The 16,478-nt window shown below is 46.0% G+C and overlaps 3 protein-coding genes across 5 annotated transcripts in view; 1 reads left to right on the top strand and 2 right to left on the bottom strand.

The window, feature by feature from the left end:
• The window catches only part of cenpp (centromere protein P), a 39,914-nt gene that overhangs the window by 20,291 nt on the left and 3,145 nt on the right, over nt 1–16,478 (top strand). The window lies entirely within an intron of this gene.
• On the bottom strand, nt 1,271–7,407 carry aspn (asporin (LRR class 1)). Its single transcript, XM_060068770.1, has 8 exons — nt 7,240–7,407; nt 4,879–5,169; nt 4,592–4,704; nt 4,272–4,485; nt 4,066–4,176; nt 3,709–3,802; nt 3,457–3,595; nt 1,271–3,290 (listed from the first exon to the last, which is right to left on the bottom strand). Exons 2-8 carry the CDS (start codon nt 5,144–5,146, stop codon nt 3,087–3,089), a joined length of 1,143 nt encoding a protein of 380 aa, XP_059924753.1. The 5' UTR covers nt 5,147–5,169; nt 7,240–7,407; the 3' UTR covers nt 1,271–3,086.
• On the bottom strand, nt 8,933–16,451 carry ecm2 (extracellular matrix protein 2, female organ and adipocyte specific). Its single transcript, XM_060068766.1, has 8 exons — nt 15,295–16,451; nt 14,661–14,776; nt 12,132–12,267; nt 11,615–11,772; nt 11,162–11,301; nt 10,864–10,976; nt 10,499–10,712; nt 8,933–10,009 (listed from the first exon to the last, which is right to left on the bottom strand). The coding sequence occupies exons 1-8, from the start codon at nt 16,166–16,168 to the stop codon at nt 9,841–9,843; spliced, it is 1,920 nt and encodes a 639-aa protein (XP_059924749.1). The 5' UTR covers nt 16,169–16,451; the 3' UTR covers nt 8,933–9,840.

Here is a 16,478-nt window from a genome sequence, read left to right as displayed (position 1 = left end):
TGAAAGTTTTAGTCTAGTTTTAGTCTGACGAAAACTCAAAAGGTTTTAGTCTAGTTTTAGTCCGACGAAAACTCGTCCACCAGCCTCTCTCTGTAGTGTATGAGTGTGTGTGTGCCGTGTGCGTGCAGGCGCAGCTGCGCGCGAGCACACGAGCCAGTGTTGCGGGGGGGGGGGGGGGGGGTGGAAGGGTCTCACGTGACGCGTTTTATCCAATCAGGTTGCTTGGATGCTCCCATTGAAACCCATTCTATTCTACGTGAACCACCTACATGTAAGCCGCTAGAAGCAGTTAAAATTGGAGCGGACTAGAGCGGATTGGAGCGGAGTCAAATCCCCGCTCCGGCCTTTGAATTTAAAACCGCTCTGCGCTCCAACCCGCTCCAACGTATTTCTTCCGCTCCGCTCCACCACCCGCTCCACGCTCCGCTCCGCTCACATGCTCTCACTAACAATTTAGTCTCGTCTAGTTCTCGTCTGACGAAAATGTCTAAATTTTTCGTCACATTTTAGTCTTTATATGGCTTTGGTGACGTTCGTCTTAGTCTCGTTTTCGTCATGGAAAAAAGGGGTCTGACGACGTCATTTTCGTTTTCGTCTTGCCTGACGAAAACAACACTGCTGTTAACACCTAGCTCCATCTACTGGTAGAGATGCTTACCTTTAACACCTAGCTCCATCTACTGGTAGAGATGCTAACTGTTAACACCTAGCTCCATTTACTGGCATAGATGCTAACCTTTAGTACCTAGCTCTGTCTACTGCTTTAGCTGTGAACCTTAAGTGCATAGCTCCATCTACTGGTAGAGCTAATGTTAAGCACCTATATCCACCTACTGGTAGAGCTGCAAACCGTAAACAAATATCTCTGTCTACTGTTTGAGCTGCTAACCTTCAGCATCTAGCTCCATATACTGGTAGAGCTGCTAACCTTAAGTGCATAGCTCCATCTACTGGCAGAGCTGCTAACCTTAAGTGCATAGCTCCATCTACTGGCAGAGCTGCTAACCTTTAGACCCTAGCTCCATCTTATGGTAGAGCTGCTAACCTTTAGCACCTATCTTAATCTATTGGGAAAGCTGCTGAACTTTTGCACATAGCTCCATCTACTGGCAGAGCTGCTAACCTTTAGCCCCTAGCATAAAATACTTGTAGAGCGGCTAACATGGCACTGTTTGCTATCTACTAGTAGAGCTAACCATTTTAGTCTTAATAGTTAATATTGCTATTTGGCCAGCCCCAGACTCATCCTTTATAAAGAAAACACAGCAGATAACAACAAGTGTTTATTGAGCAACATAATAAATACGCTAGCACCATTTGTGAGGATAGTATCACCAAATAAGCAGACCTTATGTATCACAACACCTAAAGAAGCTACAGCTCTTTCTTCATCCTTGGAACAGAATCCTGAATGGAGATGGTCTGGCATGAAAAAATAGTATAGTTGATGAAGCTAAAATTCAAGCATTTCATGGTCATTAAGTACTTGATCTCTAATGCCCATATGACAAATTAACTTTAAGAAATTAGAATGATACATATGTCCTGAAATGCCTTGCTGTGTTGAGCTGAAAACGCTTCATACTGATTATCTAGTATCATCTAGAATGATCCAGTATTATCTCGTACCATTGCTCAGTCTGACTCTGTGATCTGTGAATCCGAGAATAAGAGTTGAACTTGAACCTAACATGAGACTATGCATGTTCCTCTTCCCCTCCTTTCTACGGTAAAATTGTCTAATCTCTGCTCTAGACTAACAGCGTGTCTCCAGATTTTTATATTTCTCCTTCAAAGTCACAAACCAACAGTTAATGAACGTCTCATTCTTTAGAACATGAATACAATGCTATTAAGCTCTGCTGGATGGTTTCCTGGCAAAATAGTTATTACGAGTTTCCACTGTGATCTCGGCGTTAGATAAGCTATTATTAGTTTAATAATGTATCATTTGGAGAAATCTGAGTGTTCTTTGGTATCACAGAACATGGCCCACAGAGCTCTCCAATTGAAACATGTATTTACAAAGATCCCCAAAAACAATTTGGAGGTACAGTCAGACCTGCTTGACCTGTTGCTCTTTACACATTGATATGATGGAAAGCCTCTAAATAGAGTCATGACACAATGCCACTAAAATGCAGGTTTGAAGATGAATGTTTGCTAGTTTTTAAGTGTTTCTCAAATCTGGACATTGTTGATATGAAGCTGCTGGTCTTATTGTTCAGTTTGAGCAGCTCTATGGGTTTATTTGACAAGCCTATGAGTCATGGCCTAGCTCCAACCACTCCGTGGCCTAGCTCCAACCACTCCATGGCCTAGCTCCAACCACTCCATGGCCTAGCTCCAACCACTCCGTGGCCAGCTCCTACCCACACAACTATTGCCAACCCTAATCCTGGTAGTGCTCCACCCACTCTATTCCTATCTCCAGCCAATCCAAGCCTATCTCCACCCACTCTAAGTTGGGTGCAGGAGATGACCTGAACATAAGGGATGTGATTCTGTGTCCTGGTTCTGATGGTAGCTGTGGTCAGGTCAGCCAGTTTGGATCATAATGCTGAAGTTCCGCATGTGGTTACATGCCTTCAATAAGATTACATATGCATTAGATGCAGATTACAGTCCAGGAAGTGAGCAAGTATAACACGGAAAGCCCTGATAGGACAGAAGAACAGTGACATAATGAGAGGATGGCCCAAGACGGAACACATGCATAGACTTTTTTTAAACCTAATAATAGACATTATGGTTAATATATTTACATTATGTACGTTTATTCTAAATAGTTCAACATACACCCTGTATAACTACTAAATGTGCTGTGTATGTTTGTTAGCATGGCTCTATCTGATCCTCCAGCCTCGTCTTTTGTCGGGCCGAGGTACCTGTAAAGCAGCGTTTCTTAAACTTTGGGCCCAAAATGGGTGGCGATCCATCTGGAGGTGGGTCTGACAAGGCCTGGAAAACTGAGCACACCAGAATGGGTGATCCTTTCCAAACTTTCCACTCTTTTTTGGGTCCCGGGATGAGAAGGTTTAAGAGCCCCTGCTGTTCAGGCCGGGTGGAGCTCACCAGGTCGGCCTCTACTTCCTCCTCCTGAAGTTGCCCAGCTGCACTACCCTGCCCCCGCTGACACAACGGAAGGCGGCCGGCTGCACGTTCCAGTACTTGAAGGGGTTAGCAAACAGACTGATGCCCGTGTACTTCTTCTTCTTACTGCCCAGGCTGACGGGGCAGAAGTCATTGACGCCCACACTGCTGATTTTGTTGGCATGGAGGTAGACCACCTGGGAACCCACAGGGACATGTACTGTCATGGTCATTTCCACTTGGTTTATAAAGGTTTTATGTTAACATGCTATGCAGAGAGAGCTCTGATAGGAACCAAATAGGAATCCCCCATTACTGGCAGCTGCATAAGCCACACGGAGGTATCTTCAGTAAAGATCTGACCTGGAGGTTGCGCAGCGAGCCGAGTTCTGCTGGGACCTTCCTCAGCTTGTTGTTGTCCAGGCAGATCTCCCGGATTTTGGGGATGTGAGCCAGACTGCCGTTCTCCACGGATTTGATCTGGTTAAAACTCAGGCCCAGTCTGAAAGAGAGTCCCCCAGAAAGAGAAGACGACATAAAGTAGTTCAGTGGACATGTTGTTTCACTTAAAAATCGCGAATTGTTTCGGGATATAGCATGGGGATGTTTTCTCACCTCTGCAGTTCTCCGTATCTGATGAAGTCTTCTATTTCCACCTTGGAGATCTTATTGTAGTCCAGACTCAGTTCTGTGATGGATGCGGGCAAGTCTGGGGGACCACACATCACATTAAGCCTTGAACAAATCTGTATATTTTAGATCCCATCTCATTCACTTTTCACTTACTTAAAGAATAGGTTTCCACCTATACTGACCGTTAAATCATATGTTAACTTTTGTGACTTGTGTGGTTCAAACGCATAAAAACAATTGCTCATCAGGGTCTGTCTGTAGACAAGGCACTGGTGTGTGTGTGAGTGTGTGTTGTTCGTAGGATGTGTGTGTGTGTGTGTCTGTACAGAAGGAGCATACCTTTTGGCACAGCGGTGAGTTTGGCCTCTGCCATCCCAATGTAAAGGCTGGACATGCCATCGAACGCTCCAAGGGCGATCCCACTGTTAGCAAGTGGGTTAGCACTCATCTCTGTGGGCATAACACACACAGTGGTCAACACAGAGCCAGTAGCTCCAGTGATGCAGTGGTAGGTGTGTATCTCTGTGTGGTGTCCAGCCTATTACCGAGGACGTTCAGGTTCCTCAGGCCTTTGAAGGCCTCCTTCTGGATGGTGTTGATGCGGTTCCCATGGAAACGTAGCTCCAGGATGTTGCGGGGCAGGTTGGCGGGGATCTCCGTCAGCAGGTTGTAGGACAGGTAGAGCAGCTTCAGGTGATCCATGTTCTTGAAGGCTTTGGGGTGGATCTTGGTGATCTTGTTGTTGATCAGGAACAGGGCCTGGCGGTGGCGGTGGACGGGACAGTTGCGACACAGCTGTTATGCTTTCATATCCCTTCCAAACAGGCACTGTACGATACTGATGTCAGACAGGACATGGCCTTACATAGAGCTTGTGGATGCCTTTGAAGGCGTTCTCGCCGACGTCGGTGATGTCGTTGTTCTGGAGGTCGATCATGACGGTGTCCTCAGGGATCTTCCCAGGGATGGCGATCAGGCCTGTAAGCATGACTCCACGTTAAATGCATTTCATTCATCGTTTAGACGCAATATATAAGTTCACAAACCAATAATTATGTTACATGTCCCCTGAGCGATGAGCCAAGTTATAGATACTAATGATGTTCTCTGAGAGACGTTAAACAGAGTGGTTCACGTGTTGCGTGAACTCACCCTGATCAGAGCACTGCACCACCCTTGGCCAACACTGGCACCCAGCTGGGCAGTCTTCAACCTCCTCTTCCTCTTCTTCCGACTCTTCCTCCTCCTCCTCCTCCTCCTCCTTCGACTCTTCATCCTCGTCATCGATATCATTATCGTCGTCGTCGCCGGCGTCAGCCATCATCATGTCATAGTTTCTGAGGAACTCCTGGACATTGATTGGCTGGTAGGGTTTAGCATTTCCGAGAGCCAGTAGGCATAGCAACAAGAACAGCTTCATGGTGGAGTTGATGGGAGACCTCTCTGTAAGGGTGAAGGGAGAGGATTAAAGATGGCTTCAGTACCAAAAAGTAAAAGGACCAAACTGTGATGTCATCACTTTGAACCAATGGAAAGGGACCAGACCATGATGTCATCACCGTGAACCAATAGAAAGGGACCAGACCATGATGTCATCACTTTGAACCAATAGAAAGAGGACCACACCATGATGTAAAGAGACAACAGGGCATGGTAAACCAGGTTGTTAGTCATTGAGGACCAGGTAGTAGTTATGGTAAACCAGGTTGTTAGTCATGGTAAACCAGGTTGTTTATTCATGGTAAACCAGGTGGTTTGACATAGTAATCCAGGCAAGGTTGTTTGACATTGTAAACCAAGTTGTTTGACACAGTAAACCAGGTTGTTGTTCATGGTCAACCAGATGACTATACCAGGTTGTTAGCGGTGTTGCTACCCCCACAGGATGCTCCACATTCATCCAGCAGAGTTTCCATCCAGGAGTGGGATGATTCAGTGGAAACCCCTCTCTGCCGCCAACACTAATGTTTCTGTTCCTCATTCTTGCCATGCGGGACAACTCGCTGTGGTCGCGTGACTCTGGACGGCTCCTCAGTCAGCCCACAGCTATGTGGTGGTCCAGTACCCTCCACAGCACATACCAGCCAGCCCCTCTCCCTGTTCAGCCTGCAGCTCAACCCTCTCCCTGTTCAGCCTGCAGCTCAACCCTCTCCCTGTTCAGCCTGCAGCTCAACCCTCTCCCTGTTCAGCCTGCAGCTCAACCCTCTAAACCCTCTCCCTGTTCAGCCTGCAGCTCAACCCTCTCCCTGTTCAGCCTGTAACTAAACTCTTTCCCTGTTCAGCCTGTATCTAAACCCTGTTCCTGTCCACCCTGTATCTAAACCCTGTTCCTGTCCACCCTGTATCTAAACCCTGTTCCTGTCCACCCTGTATCTAAACCCTGTTCCTGTCCACCCTGTATCTAAACCCTGTTCCTGTCCACCCTGTATCTAAACTATCTAAACCCTCTCCCTGTTCACCATGTATTGAAACGCTCTAAACCCTCTCCCTGTTCACCATGTATTGAAACGCTCTAAACCCTCTCCCTGTTCACCATGTATTGAAACGCTCTAAACCCTCTCCCTGTTCACCATGTATTGAAACGCTCTAAACCCTCTCCCTGTTCACCATGTATTGAAACGCTCTAAACCCTGTTCTTGTTCACCATGTATCGTAACATCTTAGGTCACTCTAACATGTGTTAATACAATCTCTAAAACTAGTAATACTACAGCTCAATGGAATACTATTCAAGCTCTACTCAAGCTGAAACAATTATTAGATTAGAATTAGATAAAAAGAAGTAGTAGAAAACCTAAACTGAAAAATGCATAATACAAAATGATAAATACTAATATAAGCATAAGTCAAACGGAAATAGGGCAAAAGTACTACAATACCTCTACCGAGTCTACACTTAGTGCATCTAATCGTTTTAGTCTCTGTGTCTGGAGTACTACTCTGTGTTTATCCAGTACTTCTGTTTGTTATTGTAGTACTATGCGTGTACCTGGGGGCTCGTCTGTCTGCAGCCCTCAGAGTGCACTTCCTCCAGCCGTGTAACCTGAGTGCTGCTCACCTCTGGTAACTCGGCTCAGGAGCTCTGCAGGGCTCTGAGGAGACCGCTAGGGGTTTGAAACAAGGCTTTCACCACTGAAAATCTTCTTATGAGAAGATAGTTCTGATAAAAGGCAAAATAATCCTAAATGAGTCTACATAAATAAAATCTAAAAAATAATTTCAAAGCAAGAAAGATCACCTGAGGAGCATATCCTTCCGGTATCATCAGTTGCTAAAGTATTTGTTGTAATAAGACACACAGGAAGGTGTGTAACATCAAGAGAAAGTCTAAAGTCTTTCTACAGTGTACAGTAAGGTGTATATCGAGAGAATATCCTACCTGCGTCACAAGGCAGTAAAGTCTTTCTACAGTGTACAGCAAGGTGTGTATCCAGAGCATATTCTACCTGTATCACAAGGCAGTAAAGTCTTTCTACAGTGTAAAGGAAGGAATGTATCAAGAGCATATCCTACCTGCATCACCAGGGGGTCTGTGGATCTGACGGTCTGTATTCTGGAGGGGTTATGGGCATCTCCTCTCAACATCAGCTGTGTCCTGGTGTTCACACAGAAGATCTCACTCTGGTCCACTCACCCCTCCCTGAAACCAGACCCTTGCCTCTGCTGGGACCACCTCATCAGGATAAAATGCTGCCGTCTGGGCTCATTGCACTGCTTTTCACTGAGCATTGTTGACGACCATGTGCTTCTAATCAACGGCTTTGAACTGGTGCCAGAGTAGTTAGCTGGAGAGGTCTGTATACAGAACATACTGTATGGCCTGTCGCCATCCTAAACATGATAGCTTAACTTGAATGGCTTAACAGCTGCTCCTCAATGAACGCCTGTCCTGTCAGCACTCAGTGGGGTTTACAACCTTTCAGTTCGTTTTTTTGGTTGAAAAAATTAAATGTTATTTCATATTTATTTATTTTTTTCCTAGTGAGAAACGTTTCATTGATTTAAAACGTTGGCTGCCATACACAGTGTCCCACAGATCCTATCCAATGGTTGATGTGTTTGTATCCATCGGGGCAAAACACAGGTTAGTGGTAGAGTTTAGCATCAGAAGATAGGTTAGTAGCAGCAGAGCTGAAGAGTCAGATAACCTCCTGATATTTAGGCTTAGGGTTTCCCATTCCTTCCAAGAAGGGAAATGTTAGTTCATTGCCCCCCGTTTGGGCTTTGTTGCTGCATGACACTCTTCACTTTTTCCAGCCATGGCTGATATTTTCTGCTGAGGACAGCAGGAAGCTGATAAATGTGCTCTGGCTTGGCTCGCAGACAAACCAACATGGTGGAGGGTCTGGGCTGTGGTATCAATAGGGCTTAGGTCTCGGGGTTCTCATATTTTCCAAACTATCATCGGTCTGGCTATAGGATCAGTCTTTCAGTGCTGCACAGAACAGATCCATATGCATAAGAACCTTCTGTAGGTGCTTCACAGGATCCAGCCCTGAGAGATAACCACACATAACAGCCATCTAGATGTTTGGAACAGGACATCCAGATGATGGTTGGTTACTTGTAGAGGTGCCTTTTTTTTTAACAGATCAAGCTAGATTTTAGAACAGGACCTCAGGATGATGCTTACTTCTAGAGTGGACTTACTAACCAGACACTTTGTCTTTTCTTTTTAACCAGATCGTTCTAGATGTTTAGAACAGGACCTCCACATGATGGTTACTTGTAGAGTAGACTTACTAACCAGACACTTTGACTATTTTACCAGATCATGCTAGATGTTTAGTATAGGACCTCCACATGATTGTTACCTGGGGAGTAGACTGCCTTGCCATATCCCAGACTTACCAAACCCTTACCCAGATGGGTGTCTACTAGATCAGACCGGGTCCCCCATGTCCTGTAGAACCCAGTACAGGAGGGACAGTGAACGGCCAACAGCGCTGTAACTAATGAATGGAAACTGGCGAGTGGACGTTAATTCACAACTACTGGAATATAAAAACAACTGAAGTCACACGGCTCTAGACTTGGATGTTGGGAACTCATATTTTCCAGACGGTTGGAAATCTGTTAGATGTTTCTACATGAGCTCTTCTCTGTAACATATTCAGGCAGGGTCTGAGGGGATCTGTAGTGTGGGTGTTTCTTTGTGTTAGTGTTGTTGTTCCTTTTCTTTCATAAGACAGAGATGTGGCGGTAGTTGTGTGATTTACTTTATTTAGCAAGTGGGCAAAAAAGGCAAAGAAAATACAACTTTTTGAAACATTCATTACAATACTAAAAAGTTATTTTTAACACTCTCTGAACATGCTGTCTGTAAGCACGCTGTTCCTTCATCGCGATACATGGCACTTTATGTTATAAGGCTTTTTGTTTGACTTTGCTAATGATGCTGGTAATAGCTTGTCCTCATTTTACAGTTTCAGTGTTGTGTTTTGTGTTTGACCTATTTTTCCCTTTTTGTTTCACTCTTTTTCATGAATGCTATATCAATACAAAAGGTTAATTGATATTTAATCACTAAATACACATCCTTTTGGTAAAAGTACTAACTTGTTGAATTCTGCTGACCAATGTACTGTCAACAGTCTACGCTTCCTAACTTAGAAAAACATAATTTCCCATCCTGGGTTAATAAAGTACTATCTATGTGTCTATCTAGTACTCTCAATCTGTGCAGATTACAGTACAGGCAGCATTCCCGTGTCAATTTATGACGAGAAACCCAGATGTTGGCTACACTTCAGTTCCAATGGATGTCATTCGTACATGAGCTGCGCACGAATGGCCCCCGACCAGGTGGGGTTTGGTCAGTGCAAGGAGAAGGTCTGGGGATCTGTGTTGCCTTCACAGCCATTCTTCTCAGTCTCATGTCGGGTTGTTCTGTGGACCAGTGGCTTGCAGTATCGCTATCTCCACCCCTAAACCTGGTACTCTTGGAACCTGGTACTTTGTTATGCTACCAGGTATTTTGTTACACTACCGGGCACATGTGTAGTCTTCAGTGGGGAAAGCACACCAAAGGATGAGCATGGCAGGGCTATAGTGCGATGGAGAGCTCCAGTCTTTGTAGTTAGCCTGGTGATGGACAGTGTTTGGAGAAGTGGTTCAGTCTTTCCTCTGTGGTTTGAAGACCACACTGGAGGTGGCGCGGACGCAGGAGAAGCTGCTGCTGGAGATGCTGTCGGGGTCTATTCGGTTGTTCTCCAGCCTCACAGCCACCAGGGTGGCGTCTGCCTCCATCCCTGGCTCACACAGGCTATCCTCTGGGATGCTCCTGGAACGGGAACCACAGCTCAGAGACCAGACCATCACCTCCAACCATCACTATAGCTCAAAGACCAGACCATCACCTCCAACCATCACTATAGCTCAAAGACCAGACCATCACCCCCAACCATCACTATAGCTCAAAAACCAGACCATCACCTCCAACCATCACTATAGCTCAAAGACCAGACCATCACCCCCAACCATCACTATAGCTCAAAGACCAGACCATCACCTCCAACCATCACTATAGCTCAAAGACCAGACCATCACCCCCAACCATCACTATAGCTCAAAGACCAGACCATCACCCCCAACCATCACTATAGCTCAAAGACCAGACCATCAACCCCAACCATCACTATAGCTCAAAGACCAGACCATCACCTCCAACCATCACTATAGCTCAAAGACCAGACCATCACCCCCAACCATCACTATAGCTCAAAGACCAGACCTTAGTTCAAAGACCTTATGGTACTGTAATATTTAGTACCTTATGTTATTGTTGTTGAGCCGGAGGAAGTGCAGAGCCTTCATCAGGCTGATTCCTGCCGGAACCGAGACCAGCTGGTTGTGGTCCATGCACAGCTCCACCATGGAGTGGTACGCACCGAAGAAGGACTCGGGTTCGATGCCATGCCCGTCCAGCTTGTTGTAGGACAGGTACAGATACTCCAGCCCAGGGTCCATGTGGGCAAACACATAACCTGCAGGGTTCAATGGGGTTACATCTCTTAACCAGGCATTGACCCAGCTGAGGCTAGATATCGCAACCTCTAACAACATTGGGAATTATTGTTATATCCCACTATGTGCAGCAGGTGTGTTCTGCTGTGATTGGTAGCCAAAGCCACCTACTGGGTATCCTCTCTATGTGATTCCCAACCAGAACCAGGTGAATGAGGGATCTCGGCAAGTAGGAGGGAACCAGGTAGAGGTCGTTATGAGACAGATCAATGGACTCCAGGCTCCTGGGGAGAGAAAGTCAGTCAAGACACACCATCCTGATTCTAGAAAACTGAATGATGTTGAGATGATGGGAAGAGTTGGAGTGGGAAGAAGCGGCGAGGAGTGCAGCAGGGTGATGCATGAATAAGTGTTGCAGGGTGATGGAGGGATGAAGAGTGTAGCGGGGAGATGACGATGTGAATTGTACCTGTGGTTGATCCAGGCCAGCGGGGCCATCCTGGTCTCGTCCAGGCGGTTGTGCCTGAGGGACACCAGGGTCAGACTGGTGGTATTGTTGAAGACCACCTCTGAGATCTCCTCAATCATGTTGTTCTCAAGGTACAGCTCCTGAAGGACAAGTCATGGTCCGTCACCTCTTAATCACAGCTAAGACTTAAAGGGCTCAACAGGCCCATAGTGTACAGCAGCCCATCACACTAACTAACTAGGTAAGGGATAAAGGAATGGGTTCAAAGTTGAATACCAGTAGTGTAATGGTATAGGTTATCAGGTTATGCCAGCTGTGCGGTGGTATAGTTCAACAGGTAAAGACTGGTTATCAGGCCATACCAGTAGTGTGGTGGTTTAGGTTATCAGGTTATGCCCGTAGTGAAATGGTATAGGATAGGTTAACAGGTTATTACTGGTAATCAGGCCGTACCAGCAGTGTGGGTGGTAGACCCTGAGGGACTGTGCGGAAGTGGTTTCGGCCCAGCCTGAGGTAGAACAGCTGGGTCAGAGGGGAGAAGGCGGACGGATCCACGTTGTTCTCACTCAGGAGGTTGTCCTCCAGCTCCAGGATTATCAGGCTGCTTAGACCTACAATAATAAACACGTTAGATATACATGAACTCATTTTTTGAATAATGTTCACAGATATACAGCAACTAACTTGTAGAATAAAATACACCTGCTAGATGTACTATAACTAACATTTAGAATAATGTGCAGAGATATACAGCAACTGACTTAGATAATAATAATAAATATGTAAGATAAACGTTAGATATACAACCTTTCCCTACCTTTGACCTTAATGAATCATGTATCTCCCTTTACATGTATCTCCACTGCCGCTTTAGAAACGTCTTCTCGATGCCTTAATTAACATAACCACATGGCCTGAGACCAGAGTGTGCTTTAAGCTGTTCTCATGTAAACCCACGAGGTGAACTGACCTCGGAGGCTCTTCTCCTTGATGGTGCTCAGCTTGTTCTCGTTGATCTTGAGTTCCTGCAGGGTGGAGGGCAGGTTGGAGGGAACCCGTTCTAGAAGGTTCCCGTCCAGGTACAGCCGTGTCAGGAACTGCAGCCCCTGGAGAAGGAGGTCAGCAGCAGTTGGACAGAGTCAGGATCCACCGTTACTACGAGTAGGATGTAGTTGTGTTGTAGTGTAGTTTGGTTTAGTTGTATTGTACTGTAGTTGTAGTTTGGCGTAGTTATATTGTAGTTATATGTATCGGTAGTTTCGATTTGTGTAGTTTGTAGTGTAGTTGTATTGTACTGCAGTTTGGTGAAGTAGTAGTAGTGCAGTTTGGTGTAGTTGTGTTGCAGTTTGGTGTAGTGGTAGTTAGGTCTGGTGTAGTTGTGGTTAAGCTGTATAGTACTGTAGTTTGGTGTATTTTGGTGTAGTTGTACTTCAGTTACTTGTAGTTTGTGGTTTTGTGTGTTTGTAGTGCAGTTGTAATCTCAGTTATGTATTGGAAGTGTAGTTATGTATTTGTAGTTTTGTTAACTAGTTGTTGTGTAGTTTGTGTTTTTGTAGTGTAGTTGGGTGCAGGCCCGCCGACAGGGGGGGACAAACGGGTATGTTGTCCCGGGCCCTGGACTGGCCCTGGAATGGGGGGGCCCCATAACTGGACCCCCATGAAGTTGGGATTAATTATTGTATGTATACTTCAAAATGTGTTGATTTAGAGAAGAAAAGTGCTTTATTTGCATTCAATTAATGACTCCTAGATTGTTTGCCTTCATTGCCCTTGAAAAAACGGCCAATAACCCCCTATCACCCCTATGCCAAAATGGTTTGGTCTTTGGAGAAGAAAAAAGACGACATCATTCCATTAGTGCGCGAGTTGATTCAACATGCACAAGTCAGGAGCCCTGAAAAAAAAAGAAAGGCGAAAAAGAGAGGAAGAAGCCGAAAGCCTGAGGGGATCTCTTTATAAATATTTCAGAAAAGACTCAGGTGATGCCGCAGGTACCAGTAAAGGCAGCTGTGCAGCACAGCCAGGTAAGACACGGCCAACTTTTTCCAGCCCCGTCGTCAAGTAACACAGGCACAGGCGGCGTGTCAAACATATTAGCGCAGCACCACATGAGCAAGTCACACGGAGATCAATATCAGACAGACAGGGGGCATTGAATAATTTGATAACCACAACGGCTTTATTACACTGTGTTTCATACGCCTATATCTAATTGAATCTTAGAATATGCACATTACCCCGCAAATAGGCCCATGTCCAAATCAAATGTTTCAGGCAGGCACGCGCTGCGCACTCCAATCAGGATGAATTGATTTGAGAATCATTCCCAGTCAGCTGAATTACAGCCAGTGTAACGCGGCTCATGGTTTAAAATAAGCCAGTGGCATGGCAACATGTGAAATTGCCATTTAGATAGAGTTGGATGTAACGAATGGGTTATAAACGTGACGTTTTGGGGTAGCCTGTAACTTAGTTTCTGATTGCCGTTAACTTGAAACTCGCCAGATGAATGGGCTCCGCCTTGTTCCCCAAACATTCTCTGGAAGTTCAGCGGACATAAACGCGGGTCTGGCGATAAATAAAAGTACCCTTGACATGATTCCCCTTGGTCAAGTGAAAAATGGTCGATGAAATGTGCAGTTAATGAGCTCTAAGTGAATACAATAGCGTGAGTTTTATTGTGGTATGATTCTGAAAGCCATAACTTCACTCAGTCCATATCCATAGCCTATCCAATTAAAGTTGTAAATAATCCTTTTGGTTTATCCGTAATAAATGGGCTTGTCATCCCGACGTCATGTGTTTGGGAGCTGCACAAGGGAATTCTGTGGTTGTGTTTCGGCGTTTGACAATTTTGGGAACAAAAAAAAAAACCTTAGATTTTTAAACTTTTGTAGTCTTTGGGATAGAGTTAGCCAAGTTGATCAGTCTATTCTTTTCTGTGTTAAATTATACGAAATGGGGCTTCAGAGCATTTATGGGGACCTCTGCATTTTGCTCAGGATCTTCCTGTCCATGCCTGTGTGACTGTGGCTGGAGGTGAGCGAGCCTTCAGCAAATTGAAGCTAATAAAAAACTACTTGCGCTCAAAGATGTCACAGGAGAGGCTCAACGGGCTGGCAATGCTTTCCATAGAGCACAAGCTTGCAAAGAAGCTGGACTTCAATGACCTCATTGATGACTTTGCCACCACAAAAGTCCGGCGCATGGCATTTCGCACCTAAATAGTTGCACACAAAGTTAATGTTAAAATGTTCAAATAAATTGTTTGTTGAGTAATGAGTATTTTTTTGAATTTCCGTCATTTAAGGGTAGGGTAGGGACTGAGAAAGTAGAGGTGTGTGTGTTTTTTTTTTTGGGGGGGGGGGGGCATTGAGAGAATTTTGTCCCGGGCCCAGCCAAACCTGTCAGCGGCCCTGGTTGGGTGTAATAGTCATGTCGTTTGTGTATTTTAAGTGTAGCTGTAGGCAGGCTTGTGTAGTTGGAGTTGTAGTCTTACTCTGAAAGCTGCAGCAGCGATGCCGTCAGAGGTGATGAGGTTCTTCCCTAGGTTGATCCACTCCAGATTTGGTATGCCGTTAAAGGCCTCGGCTGGGATGTTCCTGATGAGGTTACCTGTACACAACCACCAGATAAGTACCAATACTACTACTAGTACTACTAACAACCACTAGATAACTGGCGCATTGTAAGTTGTGTCCGATAATAAGTAGTCAAATTGTACCTCCTGGACTATTGGGGGTATAGAGCCAAGAAGTGGACTGGTACCTTCTAGACTGAGAGACTAGGGTTGGTTTAGAGTTAAGAAGTGGACTAGTACATTCTTGACTGAGAGACTAGGGTTGGTTTAGAGTTAAGAAGTGGACTAGTACCTTCTAGACTGAGAGACTAGGGTTGGTTTAGAGTTAAGAAGTGGACTAGTACATTCTAGACTGAGAGACTAGGGTTGGTTTAGAGTTAAAAAATGGACTCGGTACCTTCTAGACTGAGAGACTTGGGTTGGTTTAGAGCCAAAAAGTGGACTAGTACCTTCTAGACTGAGAGACCAGGGTTGGTTTAGAGGTAAGAAGTGGACTAGTACCTTCTAGGATGAAAGACTTGAGGTGGTATAGAGCTTAGAAGTGGACTCGTACCTTCTAGACTGAGAGACTTGAGGTATGGGATGGTCAAAGGGGGGAAGTAGTCCAGTTTAATGTTCTCACAGGTCATGGTAACGTCTGAGATGGAACATCCTGGAGGAAGAGCGTTCCTGGGAGACACTTTGATCTCTTCCTCTCCTTCTCCCACCTCCTCATGCTCCCATTCCAGCTCCTGGCTCAGAAGCGTAGGAGGTATTGGTTGAGGAGGAGGGAGTAAGTCACGCTCCTTTAGTTGGTTTGGTAAACTCTGAAACACGTCTCCTCTCAACCACTCGTCCTCTTCGTTCTCCTCTTCTAGAGCCTCCAGTGCCTCCCTCAGCAACTCATCTTGTCTCTTCCTCTCTTCCCCCATCTTCCTCTCCATGGCCTCTCTCTCTGCCTCCTCCTGTCTTCTCCTCTCCTCCTCCATCTGCCTCTCCCTGGCCTCTCTCTCTGCCTCCTCCTCTCTTCTCCTCTCCTCCTCCATCTGCCTCTCCCTGGCCACTCTCTCTGCCTCCTCCTGTCTCATCTTCTCCTTCTGTCTCCACTCCTCCTCCTCTCGAGCTATCTGCTGCTTCAGAGCCTCCTCTTCCTCCCTCCGCCTCTCCGCCACAAAGTTCCTCTGTCTCTCCGCTTGCTCCTTCCTCTGTTTCCTCCTCCTCTTCCTCTCCTCGTCCTTCCTCCTCAGCCGCTCCTCCTCTCGGCGGTGCTGCTCCTCCTCGTGCCAGAGGAGGAGCCGGATCTGTTCCTGGGTCAAGGGGGTTACGAGGTCGATGGGGTCGCTGAGAACTGCAGAGTCACCAGAGAAGTCAAGGCTGAGGTCAACTACAAGGGCCAATCGGGGACGGGGGGAGGAGACAGGAGACAGAGGACACCAGAGAGGAGACATAGAGGACAGAGGAGACCGAAGAGGAGACCAGACAGGAGACCAAAGAGGAGAGAGAAGACCAGAGAAGACCCTGTGTTAGTCTTCCATACACCAACAGCGAGAGAGAGACCAACAGACCACCACAGAGGGAGCAACACTCCGCCGTAAACCCATGGTTCTTAAGCTCTTTCATCTCTGGACCAAAAAGATAATTTCAGTGTGTCCTTGGGACCCAACCTCCGAAAACTCTGAGCACACCGGAAAGGTTGATCCTTTTGGTTTTAATGACACACCACAAACTGCATTGTGACCCAAAGAAACGCTTTGGGTC

Source organism: Gadus macrocephalus, chromosome 13 (assembly GCF_031168955.1).
Source record: "Gadus macrocephalus chromosome 13, ASM3116895v1".
NCBI classification, from domain to species: domain Eukaryota; kingdom Metazoa; phylum Chordata; class Actinopteri; order Gadiformes; family Gadidae; genus Gadus; species Gadus macrocephalus.
Note: the sequence above shows the minus strand (reverse complement) of the source record. Positions and strands in the feature narration are given on the sequence as shown.

Bases quoted from the DNA above. Each gene is read 5' to 3' on its own strand.
- ecm2 (XM_060068766.1), bottom strand. From the start codon at position 16,168: ATGTCTCCTCTCTGGTGTCCTCTGTCTCCTGTCTCCTCCCCCCGTCCC. The intron at 12,268-14,660 runs GTAAGACTACAA...CTCCTTCTCCAG, and splicing joins TCGCTGCTGCAGCTTTCAGA to GGGCTGCAGTTCCTGACACG. The intron at 10,010-10,498 runs GTACTAAATATT...TTCCCGTTCCAG, and splicing joins CTCAACAACAATAACATAAG to GAGCATCCCAGAGGATAGCC.
- aspn (XM_060068770.1), bottom strand. From the start codon at position 5,146: ATGAAGCTGTTCTTGTTGCTATGCCTACTGGCTCTCGGAAATGCTAAA. The intron at 4,705-4,878 runs GTGAGTTCACGC...TCATGCTTACAG, and splicing joins GGTGCAGTGCTCTGATCAGG to GCCTGATCGCCATCCCTGGG. The intron at 4,486-4,591 runs GTAAGGCCATGT...CGCCACCGCCAG, and splicing joins AAGGCATCCACAAGCTCTAT to GCCCTGTTCCTGATCAACAA.